Genomic DNA, 24,526 nt, shown 5'->3' on the forward strand with positions numbered 1-24,526 from the left:
GAGTACAGCACACTGCGCATCTCTCCTTCCCTTCACTGTGACTGGGCTGCCCGCCAATCAAAGTTCGCGGGACGGCTCCTGATTTGCTGCCGGCCCGCAAGCTCTGATTGGCTGACAGGGGCCCAATCACAGGGAAGCACGGTGAGGGGTAGGAGAGATGCGCAATGCACTCTCCTCCCCTCAGTCTCAGAAGCTGGCGGCGCATCTGACTGCCGCGACCGCCATTACAGGCCGGGCCACCGCGTACCCCCGAGCGGGTGGACGCGTACCCCCAGGGGTACGCGTACCACAGGTTGGGAACCACTGCCCTACACCATACGAATCTACACATGTATTGTATCTCTTTCTTTCTCTGAGTACACGGGATAACTACCTTCCACGCCCCAAAAAAGGAAAAAAGGGAAGAATTATCATAGGAATTACCACCACGTAAAAAGATACCTTTATAAGCTTCGTACCAACTTGTCTAACGTGAGTTTGGTACGCACAATATATTTCCACTTCACTGAAGAGCACCCAAATGTCTGATTACGTAGACGTATAACAAATAACCACATACACGTTATAATTTACGGTTTTTATCTTTATTTTTCCGCTCACGGACACTCACGTGACGGATAAACGGACATTAAGATCAAAAATCATCAGAAGTATCTTTGAGGAGGAAGAACCAAAGGAGTCATTGAGTATATCTTGCGCCTTATTGTTTAAAAAGTTCCAAATCGTTTTGTGTTGTTGTATAGTTGTAAGGTGTTGGTGACACTTTGGGAACTGCAAAACTAGGGCTGCATTGCGCCATATAAAATCCTGCAATCCCCATTTGCATTTGTTTGTACCCTGCAATTCATATTAACTACCAGAACTGGGCGTTGCTCTGTATTTCTATTTCTGTTCTGTATGCCGGACACATTTAGCAATGACTAACAGATTACGGCCCGGATATTCTAGGCTGCCACCTAGAGGCAACGGTAACAGTTCACATCATGTTAGACATTAATCTACGAGTAACAGAAGCCTATATAGTAAAATTAAAACGCTCCTGAACGTTAGGGTGGAGATTTATCAAATCATGGAGAGATAAAGTACCAGCCAATCAACTGCCGGCATTTCTCTATAGTCTGTAAAGTGAGCGATCTCACTAGGACGCTTAGAAATTGCCCCTGCGCTCCGTGTGCAGGGGCCATAGCGACAGCGATGTGCGGCCCCACGCATCGCTGTCGCCTGGCGATTAATATCCAGCAAGCTGGTTATTAATCGGTCAGGGCCAATGTTCCCACCGGAGAACGCTGGCCCTGACAGATCCTTCAGCACACAGCGCTGACACATTGCTGTGCGTTGACCGTTCTAGCATCGTTCAGAACGCTCAGCACATCATGTGTGTGGGCCCCTTTGGGTTAAGAGATTGTTCGAAGTGGAAAATACATTACAGTATAATAGCTATTGCAGAAAGGCCACAGGTTAGTCCTGGTCATGTGTTGCTCTAGACCCGGCCTCCATACCCCGGTGTTGGAGGTGCTGTATATATCCTCTTCCTTTCCATGTGGTTCTAGTGCTCATCTCAGTATTACAGTGACACTGAGGAGGAGGAGGAGGAGGAGTGACACACATTAATCACCATGTGCTTCCTCACTGGAGCGACAGCGGAAGCACCACATACGGTAGTGGGCACTTACAATATGTAACACCAGGGCTAAACTACTGCGGTGTGTTGGGGATCTTTCCTGGCAGTCACAAAGCCTCTAGAACTCAGCCCCTGAGATTCTCACCTTGCCTGATGGTAGGAACAATCATAGTCTGTTAGACGGTCAACACTACGAGGACAACCTTACCCATAGGACACGTGGATTCCCTGACACACATCATAGCGTATTAGGAGACAGAGATGCTCACGATCTGGACAGGACTGAAACAAAACTGATGGTAGGACTTTGACATGACAAAGAAGGGCGTGATCCCCGACCCCCTTGAACCATTCCCTGTAGAGTACATTCATCTCTCCACCTCCATAGAAGAAGCGTCTCACCCCGGGCACGCACGTTTGGGAATGAATCGCAGAACAGAAAATAAAGCAACACATAGCGACCGTCTTGTTAGTCAATTAGGCTCAAGAATCAGGCAAACATGCGGGGTGGGGGGCAAAGCCAAAGCGTATTATAAAAGTGCCACATTGTACAAAGCGCAGGAATGTTACATATAAAAGATGCACTTGGGATTTTCACAACATTTACAAAGAGAAGCAGCAACAAAAGGGTTAAAACGAGAAAGCGGCATAGGTTGGGTTAAACGGTTACCAAAGTGATGTGCCAAGCGTATTCCGGCAGGTGCGTGCCATGCAGTGTGTGGGTATTCTATCTGTAATCAGGATTAACAAGGGAGGACACATATACCCTGCTGGAACAGTGTACAGGGGCACAACCAGCGCAAGGCTACAGAGAACAAGCCGTTTACAATGGGGGAGGTCAGTAACACCCACCGAATGATAAATCACTCATCTGTGTATAGATATACATTACGGATATTTTGGTTTTGTTATTTTACCATGTTGCTAACATTTGCCAATGCAGCCTAGTTGGCTACACTTACGGCTCGTGGTTTGGTTTCTCAGTAAGGCATGGGCACTGTAAGCACACACACCTGTAGGTAAGGAGATCCTTACTGTGCCTAGGAGGAGACAGACAAGAACACACAACCCCATGGACAACGGGAGGAAAAAAAACAGCGTTTACCAACTGTCGGCGTGGTGGCAGCACTCAGGGAGGTCGCTGAAGAAATGGACGAGGTGCTCTCTGCGCGGGCTAGAGGAGCGATGGGAGGCGGGCTGGACGAGTGGACAGGGGGACTGAATGGCCGGGACTGTTGGAGACATTTGTTTAGGACACATGATTATTATACAGTACATTACACAGTATTAGCGGACAGAAGGCACATTCCAGACACAATAATGCAGGTTGGCATTGCAGATAGTTAGAAACACAGGTTAATGCAGTAACACTGGTTTAGGTGCAAAGCTTAAACAACATGCAGCAATCTACAACTCTAGCAGTGACGCCAAAAGGCTGCCTATCTCCAGCAGAGTCTCAGGCCGCCTAACACCTGAAGTTCGTAACTCTACCCCCCCCCCCCCCCCCCCACCACCACCACCACCACACCTCTGGCCTACAGCCTAACCCTAAACCCCACTTCTTGGTGACTACACTGAACCCCCTCACCCCGCAGCCTAACCTTATTCTTGGCGCCTACATCGAACCCTCCTTCCCGCAGTCTACCCTAACCTTCCCCTCCCAGCAGTCTAACCCTAAGTCCCCCCACTAGTACCCAAACCTAACCCAATCCTTCCCCTGCCACCAGCTAGTTCCCCCCCACATACTTACCGATCAGGATCCCAGCTTTCATTATTCTGATCTATTAAGAGTTCCTGCGCCGGGTACATTAAACACCCAGTCGGGTACATTAAACACCAGCATACAGACTGCCGGGATGTTAACCACCTCACACCTGCAATGTCACCTAACTTGAGCACTGCCACAGACTTCCTAGCTCAGGGGTGGCCAAACCAGTCCTCAAGATCTACCAACAGTCCACCTAGCATGGGCACAGGTGTAAGCCAATACCAACTGTCACATTTTCAAACATATGCTGCATTCATTCCTAACTGACACCTTCTACAGATCCACAGGTGGCCTGGAAAACACGGACTGAAGGTAGAGCTTGAGGAAGGGTTTGGCCACCCCAACCTGGCTCCTGCGGTACTACTGGCTGCCTAACTACTACAGAGCTTTAGGTCACCTGTTGTAGCTTTAATTTAAATAAACATATAGCGAACACTCACCACATCAGTTACCGTTGGCTTTCCAGGAGGCAGCTTGGGCCGCGACGGTGGGCGAGGAGGTGGTGGGGGAGGGGTTGTACTGCAGGGGGCAAGTGGGGTCGCTGGGCGAGCAGGTGATGATGTTCCTTAAAGTGGTAAAGAGAGAACAAATAAAAACCTTTCAGTTGGAGGCAGACACCCTCCGGTCCTGACCGTACAGTCCGGACGGGGGATCCCACCGGTGCGTAATCACATTCGCATACATTCCAATCAATAAGATTAATAGAGAGCAGAGAACTTCATAATAACACACGGACAAACAGTCCTATAGGTTGTTAGGACAAATAACGTTTCCACCCAACTGCGGATTTTATCATTTATAACTAAAATACTAAAAGCTACTGAAGACTAATAGTCAGAATGGGATGCAGTTAGAATCCCGGCGTTCAAAATCCCGACCGCCGAAATCCCAACACTTTCTTCCTCTATGGGTGTCCATAGTGTGCGAGGCACTGAGCCCGAGCGATCCACGATCCCCCCCCTGTCGGGATTTCGGCAGTCGGGATTCCGGCATCGGGATTTTGAATGCCGGGATTCCGACCGCCGGGATTTAGTACCAATCCCGTCAGGATGATCACAAATGTAATAATTATTGTTAATACGGGACTAGATCTGTCCAGCCAAAATCAAATATAATTAATTAAAAATACATGCCAAATAAACAATTTTCTCTTCCAGTTTTCACCAATTAGCATTACATGTGTTTATAGTTAGAAATGAGACTGCTTCTATTTCCGGGCAATATCACCTAGCAGTGCATCCAAAAGGTGCCGGACTAATCTGACCCGGAGTCTATACATGATTATTTAATGATCCCATTCACTAAACTATATTGTGGAAGTCACAGCCGGACAGATATCAACATAATGTTTTGTCTGGATATAAAAAGGACAAAAATGGGATAAAAGAATATTAAATGGGGTTGACAAAACACTTGAAAGGCAACACGTCATTAGAAAGTGTATCGTGTAACCCAATGGTTGGATGAACGAGGGGTTGCCCAGACAGAGACGTCACTGTACAATACAGTAGGCACAAAGCGCCTCTTCCGAATAAAAGGAAGATTCCATGTAAACAGGGGGCTCACACTTCCCACCATTTCTGTAAAAGATTATATTCTCTCAGAATATCCGTTAACCTGCTACTGTTCTAGTCTAGAATATTTAACCCACAAATCCGAGGGGGGGTTCCTATTTCCTTTTACCAAGACAACCAGGAGGTTTAACTATCTGGGATTGTTTTGCTACAAATTTATGATATAAACGATACAATTAAAACGTCAATATTAGAATTCTTCTACGGATAGCGCATAGTATAATGCCGCCATTTTCCCATTTGAAGGACCTGTGGATGTCATTTAATAAAGAAAGCGATGATACAGACATTTATGAAATATGTGAGAATTGACAAACGTATGAAAAAGTTAATTAACCCCCCAAAAAATGAGGTGAAGTACTGACCACTAGAGGCCAATCAACGGACTAAATTACTCCTTTGTGTGCTAAAAGAAGTCATGACAGAAAGCTATTTTTGCAGGGACACTGATCTGTTCCAAACTTGATGGATACGGAGAGAGGGAGCTGTGGAGACAGAGATTGGAGGTAGGAGCAGATAGGGACTGGAGGTGGAGTGGAGAGTGTGTGGGCTAAAAAGAAAACTGTCACAGCTCAAAGTGAAAGTGCAGAGGGAGCCAGGTTAATCAGGTGTGCCAGCGATACAGTTCTGGCGTCGGGCACGTCGGTGCACGTGGAGGCATGAGCGTCCCACATGCATTGCAGAGAATGGAGCACGCAAGCATCTCAGACGAACGCGCAACCACATTCGCTGGCGAGCCTTGCCGATTGGCGCACCGAGGCCCGGCTAGATAATCCTGGTTACATCTGTATATTGCTGAAGACGTAATTTTGACAGGCTTTTTTCTAGTCCTACAATAAGCATCAGAATTACGGTGGCCATAAATTCCTGCACCCGAAACATACAACACAAGGTTATCAGGATACAGACATATTTATTAAGCTGGGTACAGATTAGACAAGATTGTCTAACGTGCATATGGTCTAGTGCCTTGATATCTAACCTTGACACTCCAGCTGTTGTTGAACTACACTTCCCAGCATGCTCTGCATCAGATTTAGTAAAGCCAAAATAGCAAAACTGAAGCAGAGCATGCTGGGATGTGTAGTTTAAAAACATCTGGAGTGTCAAGGTTAGCCACCAAGGGTCTAGTGTGTACCCATTTTAAAGTTAGCAATATGCGTTCTTGCAGAGGTGAGGAGCAGTTAGCCTTTTATATAAGACGATTAGCTGGCTGCGGTGTAAAACACAAGGAAGTACACGTGAATCAGATGGTGGACATATAACACTACGTACCACTTGCGCTGCCGCTAGGTCCTGGAGACGATACGACAGTTCTGTACGTGGGGGGTGGAGGAGGGGGAGGTGTAGCTCTTTGCCCAAGACCAACATCTTTAGGAGACGCTGCAGCCTCCAATACGTCCTCTTTAGCAAACGACTGTTCTGCCATTTTCTTGTGTACCTCTTCCAGATTGAGCGGAGACGGTATATTGCGACATATTACAGTAGGGGGGGATGGTTCACAGGGACTTTCGGGGGCTTCAGCCGCGGGAGATTCAGCTTTTGTAGTGGGTGTGGGAGGAGGGGCAGGGGAAATCTGTTCTGGGGAGGGGTCAACAAACTGGACCCACTTGTCTTCAGAATTGACAGCTATGGATTTGGGGGATAAAACAGGGCCGAATATACTGTCCAAATCACTGATGGATGCAGGTTGTTCATCTCCAGTGTCTGCTTCTCTCTGCTCCCCTCCGGCGACTGCTCCCTGATCTGCAGATGGAAAAGTCCTTAATACACAGATACATAATAAGCTGCGCGCGTCATGTGGACAAGAAAGCACGAAGTATAATGCATTGAACAATGATCCGTTTAAATGGACTTCCGTGCGTATAATAATGGGGGTGAATAGGATGGGGATATATATACATATGGATGAACGGCAGTCAGGATATCGATGCCGGTATCCCAAAGGAGGGCAGGTAGGTATACATATAACAATATCGTTAACAATTTCCTTTGAACTCCCCAGAGCTACAGAATGAACGATATAGAGAATACACAATGAATGGTTTCAAACTATAAAGACAAAAGGTAAAGAGTTTGTTTTACCATCGACATTTGTTTTATGATAAATGTATCTTTATCGTTCGTACACACTGAACAATATGCACTCAGGGGCAGATTTATTAAGCTTGGTGAAGTGATAAAGTGGCTGGTTTTTATCAACGGCCAATCAACTCCTAACTGTGAAGTTACAGGCTTGGTTTGAAAAATGACAGGTATGTGATGATTGGCCGGTGATAAAAACCAGACAAGTTATCACTTCACCAAGCTTAATAAATCTACCCCTGAGTCTTAAACTACATAGGCAAAATTTGACTGCATGTACAGATGAGAAAGGGGGTCACTAATAACCCAAGGGAGTGCGCGGATATCGTTCGTACACACTGAAGGATATGCATGATTGTTAGCGTGCATATCCTCTACCTTTATTGCATAATGTGTAGGGGGCTTAAGTCCCCCATGTGCCGAAATCGAACCCCCCACTCCCTTCCCCAGCTGCACGCTAGCTAGCCCCGCATACTTACCGATCAAGGTACCGGGCCGTCGGTATTCTGGGGTTGGTATCCTGATGTATTCGGAGTTCCGGCGCAGGTGATGTGAGGCCATTTAGGATGCCGGCGTCCATATACTAAACGATGGCATCCTGACTGGCGGGATGATAACCGCACTCTATAGGATGGCTGCTAGGGCACTACACTCGTAGGAAGCCTCTCTAACCGCATGGTATATATGTAGGAACACAACCCTACTAGTACAGACCAGGATGAACACTGAGGTCACTCACCTGGTGCAGCTGGCAATGGGGAAGCAGTTCTGGGTGGGGTGGCCGGAATATTTTTTGGTGGAATGGGCGGAGGTGCTGGAAAAAAAAAAAAAGTATCACATAGATTAATAATTCATCACAAAGTGATCCCCGCCTGCAGAGGTTTGTCACGTATGAGATATTGTTGTGTATAGGTGGTCTTATAATGTGTGGTAATAACTTATCTATACTGAGTGGCGGGTGTGGGGTGCACATGGAACTTTATGATTGGATCTGTGCCCCCCTCTTGGCTTAATCATCCACAAGATGGCAGCTACCAGCCCATGTGTGCAGACACTAATGATGTGTGTATATTACATCGGTATTTACCTATGATCCCTCCAGATGAACCCCTTTCCTCCCACAAACGGGTATTAGTTGCCAACTAAACGGATGTCAGTGTACCCGCGTGCGCGTATGGGAGCGTCCGGTAGAGGAATCAGTTCCCAGTGGGGCAGGAATTGGTTTGAATAAATAATTGGTGATTGTAGAACACGGAGTGATTTGTTGCAGAGATATAAAGCATGGTACTAATAATGCGAACAGACCCCTATGTGGTCAGACAATGGGGGGCATTCATTGAAATAATAACAAGGGAATATTTATAATGGATGAAAGAAATAAAGAAGCAGATTTACTGTAAAACAAACAAAACCGACACAAAGAGGACGAGATGATGAACACATTTCATTACATTTACATGGGGGGGATTTTCTCTGTATATAATGGAGGAAGTGGGAAACTCCGGAATAATCTTAGTGATTATTATTTACAAGCAGAGCGAGATCTGTCTGGTACAAATTCCCGGGAAAGAAGAACAAAATAAGAACAGAAACAAGTCATTAGGTTGAGATGGAAAAGGTCAAAACATTGAAAAAACCCCTTGGTGATCTTTCATGTGGTCAAGCTGATCAGATGTTATCAACCTATTGGCTGTCGGGCCATCGAACGGATACCATTAGGATACTAGCCGTCAGGGTGATGTCCCGTTCCCTAGCCCGGAACCGGCGACGTCCCGTTCCCTAGCCCGGAACCGGCGACGTCCCGTTCCCTAGCCCGGAACCGGCGACGTCCCGTTCCCTAGCCCGGACCCGGCGACGTCCCGTTCCGTAGCCCGGACCCGGCGACGTCCCGTTCCGTAGCCCGGACCCGGCGACGTCCCGTTCCGTAGCCCGGACCCGGCGACGTCCCGTTCCGTAGCCCGGACCCGGCGACGTCCCGTTCCGTAGCCCGGACCCGGCGACGTCCCGTTCCGTAGCCCGGACCCGGCGACGTCCCGTTCCGTAGCCCGGACCCGGCGACGTCCCGTTCCGTAGCCCGGACCCGGCGACGTCCCGTTCCGTAGCCCGGACCCGGCGACGTCCCGTTCCGTAGCCCGGACCCGGCGACGTCCCGTTCCGTAGCCCGGACCCGGCGACGTCCCGTTCCCTAGCCCGGAACCGGCGACGTCCCGTTCCCTAGCCCGGAACCGGCGACGTCCCGTTCCCTAGCCCGGAACCGGCGACGTCCCGTTCCCTAGCCCGGAACCGGCGACGTCCTGTTCCCTAGCCCGGACACGTCCCGTTCCCTAGCCCGGCGACGTCCCGTTCCGTAGCCCGGACCCGGCGACGTCCCGTTCCGTAGCCCGGACCCGGCGACGTCCCGTTCCGTAGCCCGGACCCGGCGACGTCCCGTTCCGTAGCCTGGACCCGGCGACGTCACTTTCCTTAGCCCTGACCCGGTGACGTCACAGCACATAGCCCTGGCCCGGTGACATCACAGCACATAGGTCTGACCCGGTGACATCACAGCACATAGGTCTGACCAAATAACTCTCTAACCATATGCAAGCCTTCTCTAGTTGGAAAAAGTCAAAGGCTTCTTGCCCCTGACACAGTCCAATAAAATACATTGTATATTCCTTAACCCATCATCTGATTTGGAAACGTATTCATCATTCATATACAGTGCGACACAGAAAACGACTTACTTCCTGCTGGGAATGCTCGAGGAAGCTTAGGCGACTCTGTAGCTTTGGGGCTTATTTCAGCTGCCCCCCATATTTCCGACTGATCTAGTGGAACTGACATAAAGAACTTCATTAAAGTGACAGACAATGTATAAGACATCGCTCTGTAGTCTATTACAGCGATTCTCAAGCTTCTTCAGGATTCATAATAGTCCATGTTTTGCAGGCCACCTGTGGATCTGTAGAATGTGTCAGTTAAGATAAAGGCAGCATGTTTGAAAATGTAACAGTTAGTAATGGCTGCACCTGTGCACCAGCTAGATGGTCTGGGAAATGTGACAGCTAGTAATGGCTGCACCTGTGAACCAGCTAGGTGATCTGGGAATGTGACAGTTAGTAATGACTACAGCTGTGCACTAGCTAGGGGATCTGGGGAATGTGACAGTTAGTAATGACTACAGCTGTGCACCAGCTAGGTGATCTGGGGAATGTGACAGTTAGTAATGACTACAGCTGTGCACCAGCTAGGGGATCTGGGGAATGTGACAGTTAGTAATGACTACAGCTGTGCAGTAGCTAGGTGATCTGGGGAATGTGACAGTTAGTAATGACTACAGCTGTGCAGTAGCTAGGTGATCTGGGGAATGTGACAGTTAGTAATGACTACAGCTGTGCAGTAGCTATGTGATCTGGGGAATGTGACAGTTAGTAATGACTACAGCTGTGCAGTAGCTAGGTGATCTGGGAAAAGTGACAGTTATTAATGACTACAGCTGTGCACCATTTAGGTGATCTGGGGAATGTGACAGTTCGTAATGACTACAGCTGTGCACCATTTAGGTGATCTGGGAAATGTGACAGTTAGTAATGACTGCAGCTGTGCACCATCCAGGTGATCTGGGAAATGTGAGAGTTAGTAATGACTGCACCTGTGCACCAGCTCAGTGGTCTAGGCAACGTCACAATTAGTAATGACTACACCTGTGCCCAGATGGGTGATCTGCAATATGTGAACGTTTAGAGGTCCTGGGGACTGCGTTTGAGAACATCCAAATCTATTCTGTACTCTTATCTTGCTTAGTAAAGCTCTCTCACTGGGCCAGATGTACTTGAGAAGTCATAAAGTGGAGAGTGATAAAGTACCAGCCAACCAGCGCCTGTCACTTTAAAACTCAGCCCATAACATGGCAATTAGTAGCAGATTGGCGGATACTTTATCACTCTGCCACTTTTCAGGCCTCAGTACATCTGGCCCGGCGTGAGAACAGTCATATCATCACCTGAGTGAGTGAAGATGTAAAACACAATAGAGCGATGCAGCAAAGTGCACAGCTGGAGCTTCCCGGGGGGAACTCACCTTCAGACTTTGGACCTTCGAAGGCAGATTCTAGAGGAGGACCGAATAATTCCACCGGAGCTTTCTTACTAAAAAAGCAAAAAACAAAGCAGAATTTTAATAAAAGCCACAGAATAAATCACATAGGGGAAGTTTATGAGATCTCACAACTCTGTGATATAGGAACCTTGTCTCACAGACCAAAGTAGCCGCAAACCAATCTAATGGAGTTAAGGAGTGAGCAGCAACCAACGGAACGAGTACGTGACAAACCTGGGAACATCCGCAGGGTGCCACACTGTTTTGTCTAGCAATTTGCAGGTCAAGCATCGATCTGAAGGACATGACACCATAGTATCCTCAGAGATTTCCCCAATCGATGAAAACAGAGGGAACTGCAGAAAAGTCCACTCTCAGAGATGATGGCCCTTATTCTGGTTCACTCTCATATGCACTGCAGGTGGGGCAGATGTAACATGTGCAGAGAGAATTAGATTTGGGTGGGGTTTTACTTCAATGTGAGATCTATATTGCAGTGTACAAATAAAGTAGTCGGTATTTTCCCTGCACAGAAACAAAATAACTCACCCAAATCTAACTCTCTCTGCACATGTTACATCTGCCCCCCTGCAGTGCACATGTTTTTTTCCATTTGATAAGGAATTTGCCTCTAAGAGTGAAACAGAATAAGGGCCGATGTCACCGGACTCCGGTGCCTCTAATGCGCACATGTAGCTATGTCATATTAAATGTCCAAACTGGAGATGCCACCATGCTTGAAAGAGCCCAAATTACATATCAGACATTTTCAGCCATGTGCTCAAAGTGATGCTACACTATGGGGCGGATCTCATATGTGACATCATATTTGGTCCTTTTGCATACTATGTGTCGTACGTAATCCTAGTTCTGGCTTCAGGATCCGTCGGATCCTTGGTGCAGCAGGCCCAATCCCCAGCTTCGATCTGCACTGGATCGGAATCGGAGACAAAAACACACTGAAGTTTTTCATCCGATTTCTCGGCCCGATACATCAAAGTCGGATGAAAAGGGCCCATATCGGACAAGTGGATTGGCACCTTTACAGTAAAGTCCGTTCGATTATGGTTTTTGCAAAAACATCAGCATGCACGCAGAGCACTAACCTTGCCAGCTCCGCGGTGGGCGTCTGACGCCTCGGCCGTGCAATCTCTTCGGCTGTACAAATGAAAAGAAAAATATTTGTACAGTTAATCATTAATAGAAACTCACCCATGTAAGTAAGGCACTTATGATTGACAGGTATTACCACATGTCTCCTTTTTCAAAAATTAAAAACAAAATTTGTCATCTCAAAAATGTTCGCACCCACAGGATATTATTCTGGTGTAAGAAAATGTATTCAGTTCTTAATTTAGCCACATTATCATTTCACTGTTGGTCAACAGTCAAAAGGTGGACACATGAAAAGGTCGACACAGCATCAGGTCGACTGTGTCTCCTCAGGGTTCTCCGGTTTCTTCCCGCGCTCCAAAAAAGTTGGCTGATCACAAAAATTAGCCCTGGTGTTCATGTGTGACCGGCAATATAGATTGTAAGCCCCACTGCGGCAGGGACTGCCGACAATGGTATCTGTAAAGCGCGCCGTAATGTGTGTGCGCTACTGGTAGTGACGCAAGACATCGGGCTTACCAAACCAGCTTAACCTTACCCTTTAAGTGACATGCAGGCGTGTTATACGGAGTTTTACACAGATGTGGGAGAAAAAGTAAACGTCCAGAAAACCTGCAATGTCGATTAATGCTACCGACTGGATGGATGGAGTCAAAGGTCCTACGAAACTTCTACTTACTTGACAATTTTCTCTTAATTGTGCCCTATTAATAGAAACAAACACTTATTACAGCACAAGTCATGCACCTGTTAGACATGCAACCTGCACAGAGCGCATTAGTAGGGTACACAGCTGGTACACTGTGGTTGTTATACACAGCTTTGTGTTAGAAGCAGATGAGAAATGTTACCACCCTGCCCTGTTAATGCAGGACAGGGTACATAATGGGCTCTCTATAAGGCCAATTCATTTATCCATTTATTATAAACAGTACAAGATTAAGACCTACGTAATTAGAGATATTAGTATGAAAAAAATGTTAAAGAAAAAAGATAGTAACCCATGATCCTTAGGGAACAGGTTTCTAGTCGTCAGACCATCGCACATCTTTTGTCTCAGTGTCTAGAAATGACCCCACTTGTCAGAAGTGACACCTTTGTTCCCTTCAATCCCTGAATGATTTCCAATTGGTGGGCTGCTTACAAGAGAGCTATAAGGGCGGATTCTGAGCTGGATGTAGAAGCGCCTGTGTGCACATCTTTTACCATTCTTGCGCCTTTATGCTAATGCCGCTTCTTGCTCTTCCCTGGAGTACAGATGTGCGCCTGCAAAGACCGACACGCCCACTTGCTTCCTTTTTAAACTGTGTTTGGTGCAACGCAGACTCTCTGTGAGTGTACGGCCTCCAATGTGGGCGATTAAGCACCCAGGATTGCAACCGCTACAGCAACACTCCCGTGACATGCCCATAGGAAGGGTCAGCTCTGTGTGCGCCTGAACAACTACTTGGTAGGGCTTCACTGTGCTAATTTTGGGCATATTAGACACACAAAGTCAGACTCATTTTGAAAGTAGCCTGTACAGTGAACAGACCTTTGGTGTGTGTGTGTGTGTTCGTGTGTGTGTGTTCTGACATCCAAGATCATTTTGAAATGAGAAAATAATTGGGAAAATTGCTATAGCAAAGATACCGTGTTCCAGATTTCCTGTTCAGTGAAATGATTTGATCAGAGTACTAATACATAGAAACGGGCATCTATCCAGAGTTTGCGCGCACAGCAACTTAACCATTTGATTTCCGAATTATGACATTACAAAAGACTAAAGGCTTCAATCGGGGAAACTCAAATTTGACGGCACACCAGAACGAAACGGGTCAGACGCTCTACTGAACCCAAGTTAAATGACCAGATAATTCTTAAGTTATTGGCTTACGCCCTAACCCGGCCATATACAGTGGCTGGTGGTAACACAAACCTAGGTATATGGCAATCTATTCATAAATCTAAAAGGGGTGAACTCACCGGTCATATTCTAATAATGAGAGGAAGCCCTTATACTGGTAATAGGGGACACATTATAAAAGAACTCTACTAGGGTTGAGCCAAAGCATTTACAATGAGCAGTAAGAGGAGAAGGACTATTACAGCCACTCGGGAACCCAGGAGATCATGGACACGCCACATCTGAGGCCTTGATGTCTTGATAACCACCCAAAAACTTTTTTTATTTTATTTTAAAGTGGAGTAATTCCTTATATCATTCCTGTACCACTCTCCTGAAAACAAAATTTGCACTCTTGCCTTGGGGTCTTTGCTCTGGGGCACAGAAGCTGCGTACTAACGCGATGTGTTTTTGTTTAAGCATCACTGGATAACACACACAGACATCATTTTACACGGATAAACATTGGTCTTACCGGGCTACGTCTCTGCGGCCAGCACAAGGGAAGAGAGAAGACACCTAGTCAAAGAGTGACACATCAGTGAATACTAACACGCATACAGTCAGGATTGTACCATCAGCAATATCATTCAGTGCAAGGTGTAGCGCCAGGAGGTTACTGTGCTACTGGAGCGGCGCTCCGATTATTACACAGGACAACAAGGACAGGTTCCCTTACACATGACATAAAAGAGATCTGCTTCACCCCTTCTACTGATCAGACAATCTGTTACCGCTACTGGTGCAGAGCTGGCAGCCATTGATCCTGGAACCACCAGAGATACAGGGCTACAAGTCAGCCAGAAGCCAACGCAGCATCTGTAGTTACACTTATCTGTAACTGCCCCAGCAGATGACCTAGATAGGGGCAGGAAGGCGCAACATGCTCGTGCCGATATATGCCCTAGTACATGGACCATATGGGGTAGATTTTCCACATGTAGGTCCTTAGAAGTCTAAAACAGCTGGACATATCTTTCCGATGAAGCTTTAACCAAATTTGTAATTTTTCCTTTATCTGAGACATAGCGCAGAGAAATGAGGACTTTGGAGATCCGTCAGCAAATGTACAGTGATAAAGGGAACCCCACTGGGTGGGAGGGGCAGTTTTACTGTTTCCCACCGCTGAGTTATTCTGTTCATATCCTTCAGCTGCAGGTAATCTCTTGTAGTGGGAGGAATGGGGATCTAAAAACCATCAAGCACTAGTACTGAAAAAGCTGAGCGCGTCATCATTAAAACCATCACCAATTTAAGGATTAGCAGAGAAAAAAAAAATCTATATTTGTGACGGAGACCCAATACTGTAACTTAAAGATGAAATAAAGTTGTGGAAGTAGCTTTACTAATAACACAGACAAGTGGAGCCAAAAGGCTTCTGGGAATTCTAGCCATGCCCTATTAGATAGAACTAGTGGGAACGCATTAACACACACACACACACACATCTATCAGAGCCCATTCTGCCAGTGGGGGGGAACCAAAACCAAAAAACAGTTGTCTCATTTGCATATGACTACCCAGCATGCACTGCTCCACTTTGTGCTTATGAAACGGGGAGGCGTTTTTACTTAAACAGTGATCGGGTTAATGTTCCACCGTATATGGGTCGAAAAAAAACCAAAAAATTTTGACATAGAAAATAATGGGACAACCGGTGCTGCAGAAAGTGAACACGCATTACAGGTGAACAGTGAATAGGAAATGTAAGACGACATCTTTGCTGAGATGCTTTTTATCACAGCGACAAGGAAACATATATCTTACCGGACTTTTCCTCTACACAATGAAGCGTATTAAAACAGAAACAAGCACATAAAATTAGACACACATCATAGCAAACCTGCGCTACGCAGTAAATAACAAAACATGACATTGTTGCATATGGATCTGCAATCTTCGGGGTGCGTTTATACAGGTCCCCACCACTAGACTACACATGTATGAATCCAGATCTTAGGTTTGGTTTCTTACAGATATCTACATTACGTAGCCAGCAGCGTCTGTGATTTCCTAGACTATGCACTATCAAGCTCAACTTCATCTTGATATAAAACAATGGGTACAGTGGAAATTGCATTTTCAAATAATATTACATATAAATATAAGAAGCTTTCTGGAGAAAATGTTTTTACTTTACTCATAGATACATATATTTTTCCATGCGTTTTGAACTAGATCACATCACATGCGATTTGCGTGCGATGCGCTCCGTAGCTAGTTCAAAAAGCATGGGCTGCACAGACTATTTGCGCTGTGCGATGGGATGCCCGCGGCAGCGCGCATCGCACAGCACCCTTGCACCATGTATGGGCACGTTTATAGTAAGTGAATTTAACTTGATGAAGAAGTTTTCCTATGTACACCAAATGGTCTGCTGGAAATACGAAGGATACAGCAAGACTTTGTGCGGTAACGGTAATGCAGCAGTGGCCATGTCTTCTCCTCCTGCACAGCTACTGGTATTGCTATATGGGGGCAGTTAATCTCCTAATCAAAACAGTTCATAAGATATCTTTCTGATAAATGCATTGCGGCTCTCTGGGAGAGGAGTAGCACCACAGCAGGAAGTGTCAGTTCTGCCCATGCACAGCACAGACACTGCCAACCACTAATATGCTGTATAACTGTGATGTGCATGGGCAGCAGTTATACAGCGTATCAGTGGTTGGCAGTGTCTGTGCTGTGCATGGCCAGCAGACACTGCCCACAACTAATACGCGTATAACTGCTGCCTATCCACAGCACAGACACTGCCCACCACTAATACGTTGTATAACTGTTGCCCATCTACAGCACAGACAATGCCCACCACTAATACACTGTATAACTGCTGCCAATCCACAGACCAGACAGTGCCCACCACTAATACGCTGTATTAACTGCTGCCCATCCACAGCACAGACACTTCCCACCAGTAATATGCTATATAACTGCTGCCCGTGCACAGCACAGACACTGCCCACCACTAATACGCTGTATTAACTGCTGCCCATCCACAGCAAAGACACTGCCCACCACTAATACGCTGTATTAACTGCTGCCCATCCACAGCACAGACACTGCCCACCACTAATATGCAGTATAAGTCTGCCCATGCACAGCACAGACACTGCCCACAACTAATATGTTGTATAACTGCTGCCCATCCACAGCACAGACACTGCCCACCACTAATACGCTGTATAACTGCTGCCCATCCACAGCACAGACACTGCCCACTACTAATACGCTGTATTAATAACTGCTGCCCATCCACAGCACAGACACTGCCCACCACTAATATGCTGTATTAACTGCTGCCCATCCACAGCACAGACACTGCCCACCACTAATATGCGGTATAACTCTGCCCATGCACAGTACAGACACTGCCCACCACTAATACGCTGTATTAACTGCTGCTCATCCACAGCACAGACACTGACTACCACTAATACGCTGTTTTAACTGCTGCCCATCCACAGCACAGACACTGCCCACCACTAATATGCTGTATTAACTGCTGCCCATCCACAGCACAGACACTGCCCACCACTAATACGCTGTATTAACTGCTGCCAATCCACAGCACATACAGTGCCAACCACTAATACGCTGTATAACTGCTGCCCATCCACACCACAGACACTGCCAACCACTAATATGCTGTTCATGCAAAGAACAGACACTGCCAAATACTAATATGCTGTATGTCCATAGCACACTGTCACTGGCCGAACAAAAAATATAATGGCCAGCACATATTGCTCCTGATGAAGGGTTATTCCACATAATGACTTGTTTTGTCAGCACTCACTAAACAAATGGTAATAATAATCTATATAATAATTGTAGGTCTGTCCCATCTTCAACATAAACGTGTAGGGAGATGATACAGACCTAGCACCTTCGAAAGTGAAGGACCCGGCTGGTGGGTGGCTGGTGGTAGGGAGAATAGGACAGAAAGGAGAATATGCAAATGTGGTTGAGGAAAGGGGGCAGAGGGGTCCAGGCTACCCTATGCAAATTTTTAACGGCACTGCGCCTCCCCCCCCCCCCCCCCTGCAACTACCACTGTCAAGGGAGTCCAGGGACAGAGCATTTATCATGTAATGCAATGGGTCACGTAGGAGGGTATGCAGCTATGTAGGAACCTGAATGCTTTTAACGTAACCTCCCTTATGATCTGAATCAAGGTCACCAATAATAAGAATGTGTTCTGTATCAGAGACTGTCCCAGCATCACAGGCCTCTCAGTGGGGCTGTTATTACTGCATGCAGAGATTATCCTCTATAACAATAAGCGCAATACAGGAAGATGGAAAAAAATAATCACTGGTGTCCTTTAATTCGCCATAAACTAATAAGGTGTCTTGTGCGTTGCTCTTAATAACCTTTCCTTATAGCTAGTGACCCTTTCACAAAGCGACCGATCGGACGTAACAATGGCAACATCATGCATCAGGTAGTTGCCATAGAAACTCCGGAAGCTCGGCACTTATTGTAACATGGACAGAGGGAACTAAGCATTCCAACCATACCTTCACGTACACATGGATCCATCCAAACGTATCAGGTGGGGGTTGGGGGGGGGGAGGGGGGGAGATGCCAGCCACGTCCGCTGCTTATGTAAGTGGCATGGCGACTCTGAGAAACTAGCTTAGGTGCCCATTTAGCAATGGGAATAAAAAAAAAAACAGATTAAATTAATGAAAATAAAAAGCCCCAAGCTTCAGGCACATCCATAAATAGAGACACTGTCCTGCGGCCACAAACTAAAATGCGGTTCACCTTTGAGGTCCGCACCACAAAAAAAGCGAAGGAAAAAAATGTCTTTGCCTTTTTTATTCACTGAGGATAATATTAACAACAACAATCAATAGTTTTTTTTAAAATGAGACCCCAATGTTTTTGAGATATAGGCCTCTACCAGACGGTTGAGAAATCCATTTATAATAAACTTTTTTTTAGCGGACCTCAAAGGGTTAAAGGACTGGGTGATTTTGACCCATCTGCATGCCAATGGCAGCTTAGCAGTGAGCCCGGGGTACAGAGCCCAGTCACCAATCAACACAGTCCAGCGTCCTGGAGGGGAGAGGGGGAGTCCGGGTGCAGTGTCATTGTGGGTAGTGTTCATTCTAGCACCCGCCATATTTGAAAACCCATGCAGTTCCTCTTCCCTGCCTGGGGTGTCGCTGTCTGCTGTGGTGTTTCTAACACAGGTTTGGTTTGCATATCAGTGCTGATATACAGACCACCCTGTGCTAGAGACTCTAAAGCAGACAGAGACACCCCAGACAGGGAAGAGGAACTTCATGGGTTTTCAAATATGGCGGGTGCTATAATGAACACTAATTGTGGGCACAAGGACTGATCATTGCTCCTGCCAGTATAGCAGGGCACAGCGGCTGCCAGCAAAGTAACAGCACAGTGTCACAAACCAGAAATAGGGCAAAGCCTTTAACAGGCTGCAGAGCGTTCCGCTTTTCATACAGCCGTGGGGCGAATATAGTGAGGGGCAATAACACAATAATACAACTCTTATTGCAAAACATTTACTTCCAACAATGCAGAGAATGGCATGAGTCATAGAGTCAATACTATGAAAGTCGACATACAAGATCGACCACTGAAGGTCAAAAGGGCTTCGGTCAACAGGGTCGGAGTGTCGACACAAGCATGAGGTCGACATGGACACCGTATCAGTGCACCGTGTACTCACTCCATGCTTCGGGCACGATTATATCCTCCCGTCATGCCCTAGTGGATGGTAAGGAATGGAATACCGCCTGTCGGCACAAAAAAAAACATGAAAAACTCATGTCGATCTTTTGAATTTCGACCTTCCCATTGTGGACCTAATGCTTGTGTCGACCTTCCGACCAAACCCATGTCGACATATTTCACGTGTCGATCTTTATAGTGTCAACTTAGCGACCGTAACCCACATATAAAACAATTATTTTGGAATAGCAGTGGGTAACGCACAGGGCTCCGCTGTGTCCCGGGACCCACCTCTGGCCGCTCATACAAAGTGGGAACGGGAGAGGCGGTGACCTGGAGATCGGACACTTACCACAGGAGACGGGGACAGTGCAATGTTTCCTATAGAGGCTTTCAGCTCGTCCACCGTGGCGGCACTTCTTAAGCCGTCTTTGTCCTGCAAAGGCTTTATCCGGATATTGAACTTCTTGCGCGCCTCTTGTTCCTCCTCCGATTCGCTCGAGGAATAGAAGTGCTTTGCTTTGTTAGGTAAGTCCCAGTTAAAGATCACGCAGGAGAGTCTGAGAAACCACCGGCTACATGAGGTCCCTGAATGTACCCACCCGATGCCAGGCTCCCTGAATGCACCCACCCGATGCCAGGCTCCCTGAATGTACCCACCCGATGCCAGGCTCCCTGAATGCACCCACCCGACGCCAGGCTCCCTGAATGCACCCACCCGATGCCAGGCTCCCTGAATGTACACACCCGATGCCAGGCTCCCTGAATGTACACACCCGATGCCAGGCTCCCTGAATGTACACACCCGATGCCAGGCTCCCTGAATGTACACACCCGATGCCAGGAGTGCTGCGACCGCGGGGTGCGAGTCAGCTGGGAATATCAATCCATGGGGGTAGATGTATGAAGCAGTGGAACGACCGGAGAGGTGAGCTGGCAATTAATCAGCTCATACCTTGAATTTTATAGAATACACTTAATGAATGTTACCTCAAAGCCTATTGCTTGCCATTGGCAACTTCTCCACTGGCCCATTTCTCCACTCTTTTTACTGCTTCATACACTAATGTTTCATCAGAGGATTTGGCCTCTGCTCTGACAAGGGGAGTAAGGGCGTCTAAACTGACTTATTTTCGTCAGTCTGCCGAAGAGGGGAACAGCTCACGCCCCTGTTCATGGACAAAACAAAATCCCACATTAACAAAAATGCAGCAGAAATCTGGGTTTTAACCCAAACTTCTCTTTCCTAGAGTTAGGCCGAGATCAGACGATTCCCCTGGTGGCATTATTGGTCATTTAATCTCACTCCCATAGCTCATAGAGAGACAGGTGCGCATTAATTAAGGAGGGGTCCGTGTGCAGGATCTGATTGGCCCATTCCTATCCGAAGGTGCAGTAGACTCTGGCATTGTGCAAGAGTCTACTGCACATACGGGATCTCCAGGAACATGGACACGGGCGCCGCATTCCCGAGGACACCTCTATTGCACGTGCGCAAATCACCAGAAAAAAATGGCAGTTTTCCGAGTGATTTTTGTGCTGCGCAGCCGGAGCGGTGAGTATCGGTAAATGGGTGCAGGATGTTTTTGGACTCTGGAAGGAATTACGGAGCTTCCAGAGGAAACCCACCCAAACACAGGGAGAACATACAAAACCCACATACCTCAAAGGAACCCAAAGCACTACGGATAGCAACTGCACCATGCGCAGAGTGTCAATGTAATAAAAGGATATAGCCAGGTTCCGTATCGGGTCGGAAGCTGTATCCCTCCTCGTCCAGCTCAGGAGAGTTCTGTGAGGATAGAAAAGGATTTACAGGTTACGCGCCATAGACAGCGGATGCCCCCGACAGTAACGCACAGCGACGGCAGCCATTTGTAGGGAGACACAATAGTCACAAGTATCATTAGCACAGTGCCGCATGACAGAGGTCACTGTTTCCTAGTATAAGCCTGTGTTCCGCTTGGCGTGACTTTGTACCCAATGGGATCGGCCTTCAGTGTGTGCTTAACAGGACTGACGCAGCCAATGGCGCTCCCATTGTTAGACTGACACGGAGAACAACATGTACAAGGCAGACTTACGTATCGCTCCCAGTCGATCTCCGCATAGAATCCATTTGGTGCCCCGTTTGCTTTCTTCTACAACACAGGAAAATAATTCATAGTTGGTTTTAAATATTGACAATGACCAACTAAGTTACCGGTTACCATTCCATGTGCAGTCATCATAAAGCACGTACACAGGCTGCATGCTGCCAGAAGCCGCTCAGCTGCGGGACGTGAGAGGCGGAGCTTGCGCGACTTGGCCATGCATGTGTGGTTACGCTCAATAAAAAAAAAACGGTACTTGTTTCCTAGCACGGCGCCCACTAAGCAATTTGCTTAGTGGGCTATTCTGCGTAGTGAAATCGCATCGCAAGGGCCATTTTAGGGCCATGCGATGCAATTTTCCTATGTAATTTATTCACTGCTCTCTCAGCCCCGAGCCATAGCATCGCATCTGCCGCAAAATCGCATGCGATTGCATGTGATTTTATAGGGTGTGTGATGCCCTGACATTAAGTATACAATCATATGATTGTATGGGCCAAAAAATAGGTTTAAAACACCCCCCCACTATCCACGCCACCCCGAAGCAGAGCGCAGCGAGCGGTGGCGGAACGCGTCCTCAGACTTTTTCATTACCTCACTATCCACGTCGGCGTAAAGTCGATTTTATATAGTGTGGCGAGCGCAGCAAGCCACCGAGCCAGAAGCGTGGAGAGCGCAGCGAGCCCCGCGAGGGGACACGTATTACTTTACATGTATTCCGCGTCCGCTCGCCACGCTTCGGGGTGGCGTGGATAGTGGGGGGGGGGGGGGGGGGGGGGGGGGGGGGAGTGAGTTAAATCTAATTTTGGGGGGACATGCGATGCAATGCGATGCAATACTGTGAAGTAAAATGAAAACAAAACAAAAATTACATGAAAAAAAAAATCGCATCGCATGCCGCTATAATGGCCCATGCGATGCGATTTCCCTACAGTGCCATCCATAGAAAATCTGGGCGCCGTGCTATTAAACAAGTACCAAAAAACCTACTGCTCATATTAAGGAATGCAGGTGGGCGAGCCTGCTCGGGCCGGGCAGCTAATATCACAGTACAGGATGGGGAACAGGAGAATGACTTACACTTACACAGTCTCTGTCTGGAGATCCCCTATGAGAAGGAAATGGAGAAGTCGGTTAGACAGGAGCGATGGGGACACAAAGGAAAGTGTTTATGCAGGAGGGGGAGTAGCCTGGGTACACAAACACCTTTGGTTCTGCAGACCAGGAAGTCTGCTGCAGAACATCAGCCACAAGCGCGGGGAACAGTCTCAGGTGTAACGCTTGGAGGGTTGTCATAACATTGGCTTAGAATATGTACCTGGGTGTCTGCAGTCACCGTCCAGTTAGTAATACAGAGCTACAGCTGGCAGGTCATGCTGGGGCTTATTGTTCCACAGAGAGAATAACTAGAGCACAAATCCATTGTAAGGGGATAAGTCACTACAGGTAATATTACCAGGCACTAACAGCCAATCACAGGACAGCGTGTGCTGGACTTATCATATGGGAATATTGGTTAATGTTACTGCTGCGGCATTCATCAAATCACATTATTCTGGTTATATTCAGAAAAAAGGTGTAATAAGGACAAATGGTGGACTTTAGTCATAATCATAAGCGCTATAGGGGTCTATGTACTAAGTCATGAAGAGAGATAAAGCGGACAGAGAAAGTTCCGGCCAATCAGCTCTTAACTGTCAATTTACATACTGGAGCTGATTGGCTTGAGCATTCTCACCTTGCACATAATAGGGTAGATTTATTATGAGGTCTTTATCATCACGTTAAGTGACAGGACCCCCTTCACCAAGTTATCGTGGTGAAGCGGGTCCTGTTATTGGCATATGGATATGGAATATGGAAGCTCCGCTAAGCCTCCTCCCCTGTAGCACCGCCCATTAAATACCCACATTGCGGGTGTCATACATCAGGGGAAGCGATATCCCATGCCATAACGCACAGGGATAGAAGATATTCCCCTGATCGACGAATGATAAATCTACCCCAATGTTCTTTATGGGGATAGATACCCCTTCCCCAAGCTTCATACATTTACCCCTCCTCCTGTAACATGGCAGCTAGGATCGGATTGGCATTATCTCTGTCCACTTTATTTCTCTCCAAAAGGCTAAGCACATAGACCCCTTCAACGGTAACATAACACCAGTCCCGAATGAGAAGTGGGCCTTACGTGGAATCAGTGTCTTTTTCTTTCTTCCGTATACCAAATGCTTTCCTTGTACGTTTTTTCAATCCTGAGGACAAAAAAAAAAACCAGCGTTTAAATCGTTGTCCCTATCGTTATCCTCTAATCATTTACAAGTTAGTGTGGAGCGCGCCTGTTAGATACACACACTACACTGACAGTTACAGATTACAAATATGGACAATTATTCTGGGGCCCATCAAACGGTTGTTCAATGTCACGCCTACCGATCGGCAAAAAGGGGGCGTGTCTGCGTAAACGGTGGTGGATTGTTCACAAAACAGGCGGAAATAGAGGCGGGGATTGAAAACCCCCCATTATGTACTAATTTTTTTTCTCTGGGTTAACAAAACAAATAAAATACTATTGGGTCAATTTGTTCAGCTCATTACTTA

The 24,526-nt window shown here is 47.0% G+C and overlaps 1 protein-coding gene across 1 annotated transcript in view; it reads right to left on the reverse strand.

Annotated features, from left to right (window-relative positions):
• Positions 1 to 24,526, reverse strand: part of SGIP1 (SH3GL interacting endocytic adaptor 1) — a 54,806-nt gene that overhangs the window by 29,821 nt on the left and 459 nt on the right. Inside the window, exons 2-16 of the mRNA XM_083168008.1 lie at positions 24,117 to 24,220; positions 23,006 to 23,033; positions 21,917 to 21,973; positions 21,567 to 21,624; positions 20,185 to 20,360; positions 15,894 to 15,905; positions 14,602 to 14,613; positions 12,921 to 12,945; positions 12,235 to 12,286; positions 11,111 to 11,178; positions 9,775 to 9,867; positions 7,788 to 7,862; positions 6,239 to 6,709; positions 3,830 to 3,954; positions 2,727 to 2,853 (exon numbers count right to left, since the gene is read on the reverse strand). Of these exons, the coding sequence (XP_083024134.1) occupies positions 2,727 to 2,853; positions 3,830 to 3,954; positions 6,239 to 6,709; positions 7,788 to 7,862; positions 9,775 to 9,867; positions 11,111 to 11,178; positions 12,235 to 12,286; positions 12,921 to 12,945; positions 14,602 to 14,613; positions 15,894 to 15,905; positions 20,185 to 20,360; positions 21,567 to 21,624; positions 21,917 to 21,973; positions 23,006 to 23,033; positions 24,117 to 24,220 (1,483 nt within the window). The remainder of the gene's footprint in view (positions 1 to 2,726; positions 2,854 to 3,829; positions 3,955 to 6,238; positions 6,710 to 7,787; positions 7,863 to 9,774; positions 9,868 to 11,110; positions 11,179 to 12,234; positions 12,287 to 12,920; positions 12,946 to 14,601; positions 14,614 to 15,893; positions 15,906 to 20,184; positions 20,361 to 21,566; positions 21,625 to 21,916; positions 21,974 to 23,005; positions 23,034 to 24,116; positions 24,221 to 24,526) is intronic.

This window comes from Crinia signifera, unplaced genomic scaffold, assembly GCF_055691185.1.
Source record: "Crinia signifera unplaced genomic scaffold, ASM5569118v1 HAP2_SCAFFOLD_172, whole genome shotgun sequence".
NCBI lineage: Eukaryota > Metazoa > Chordata > Amphibia > Anura > Myobatrachidae > Crinia > Crinia signifera.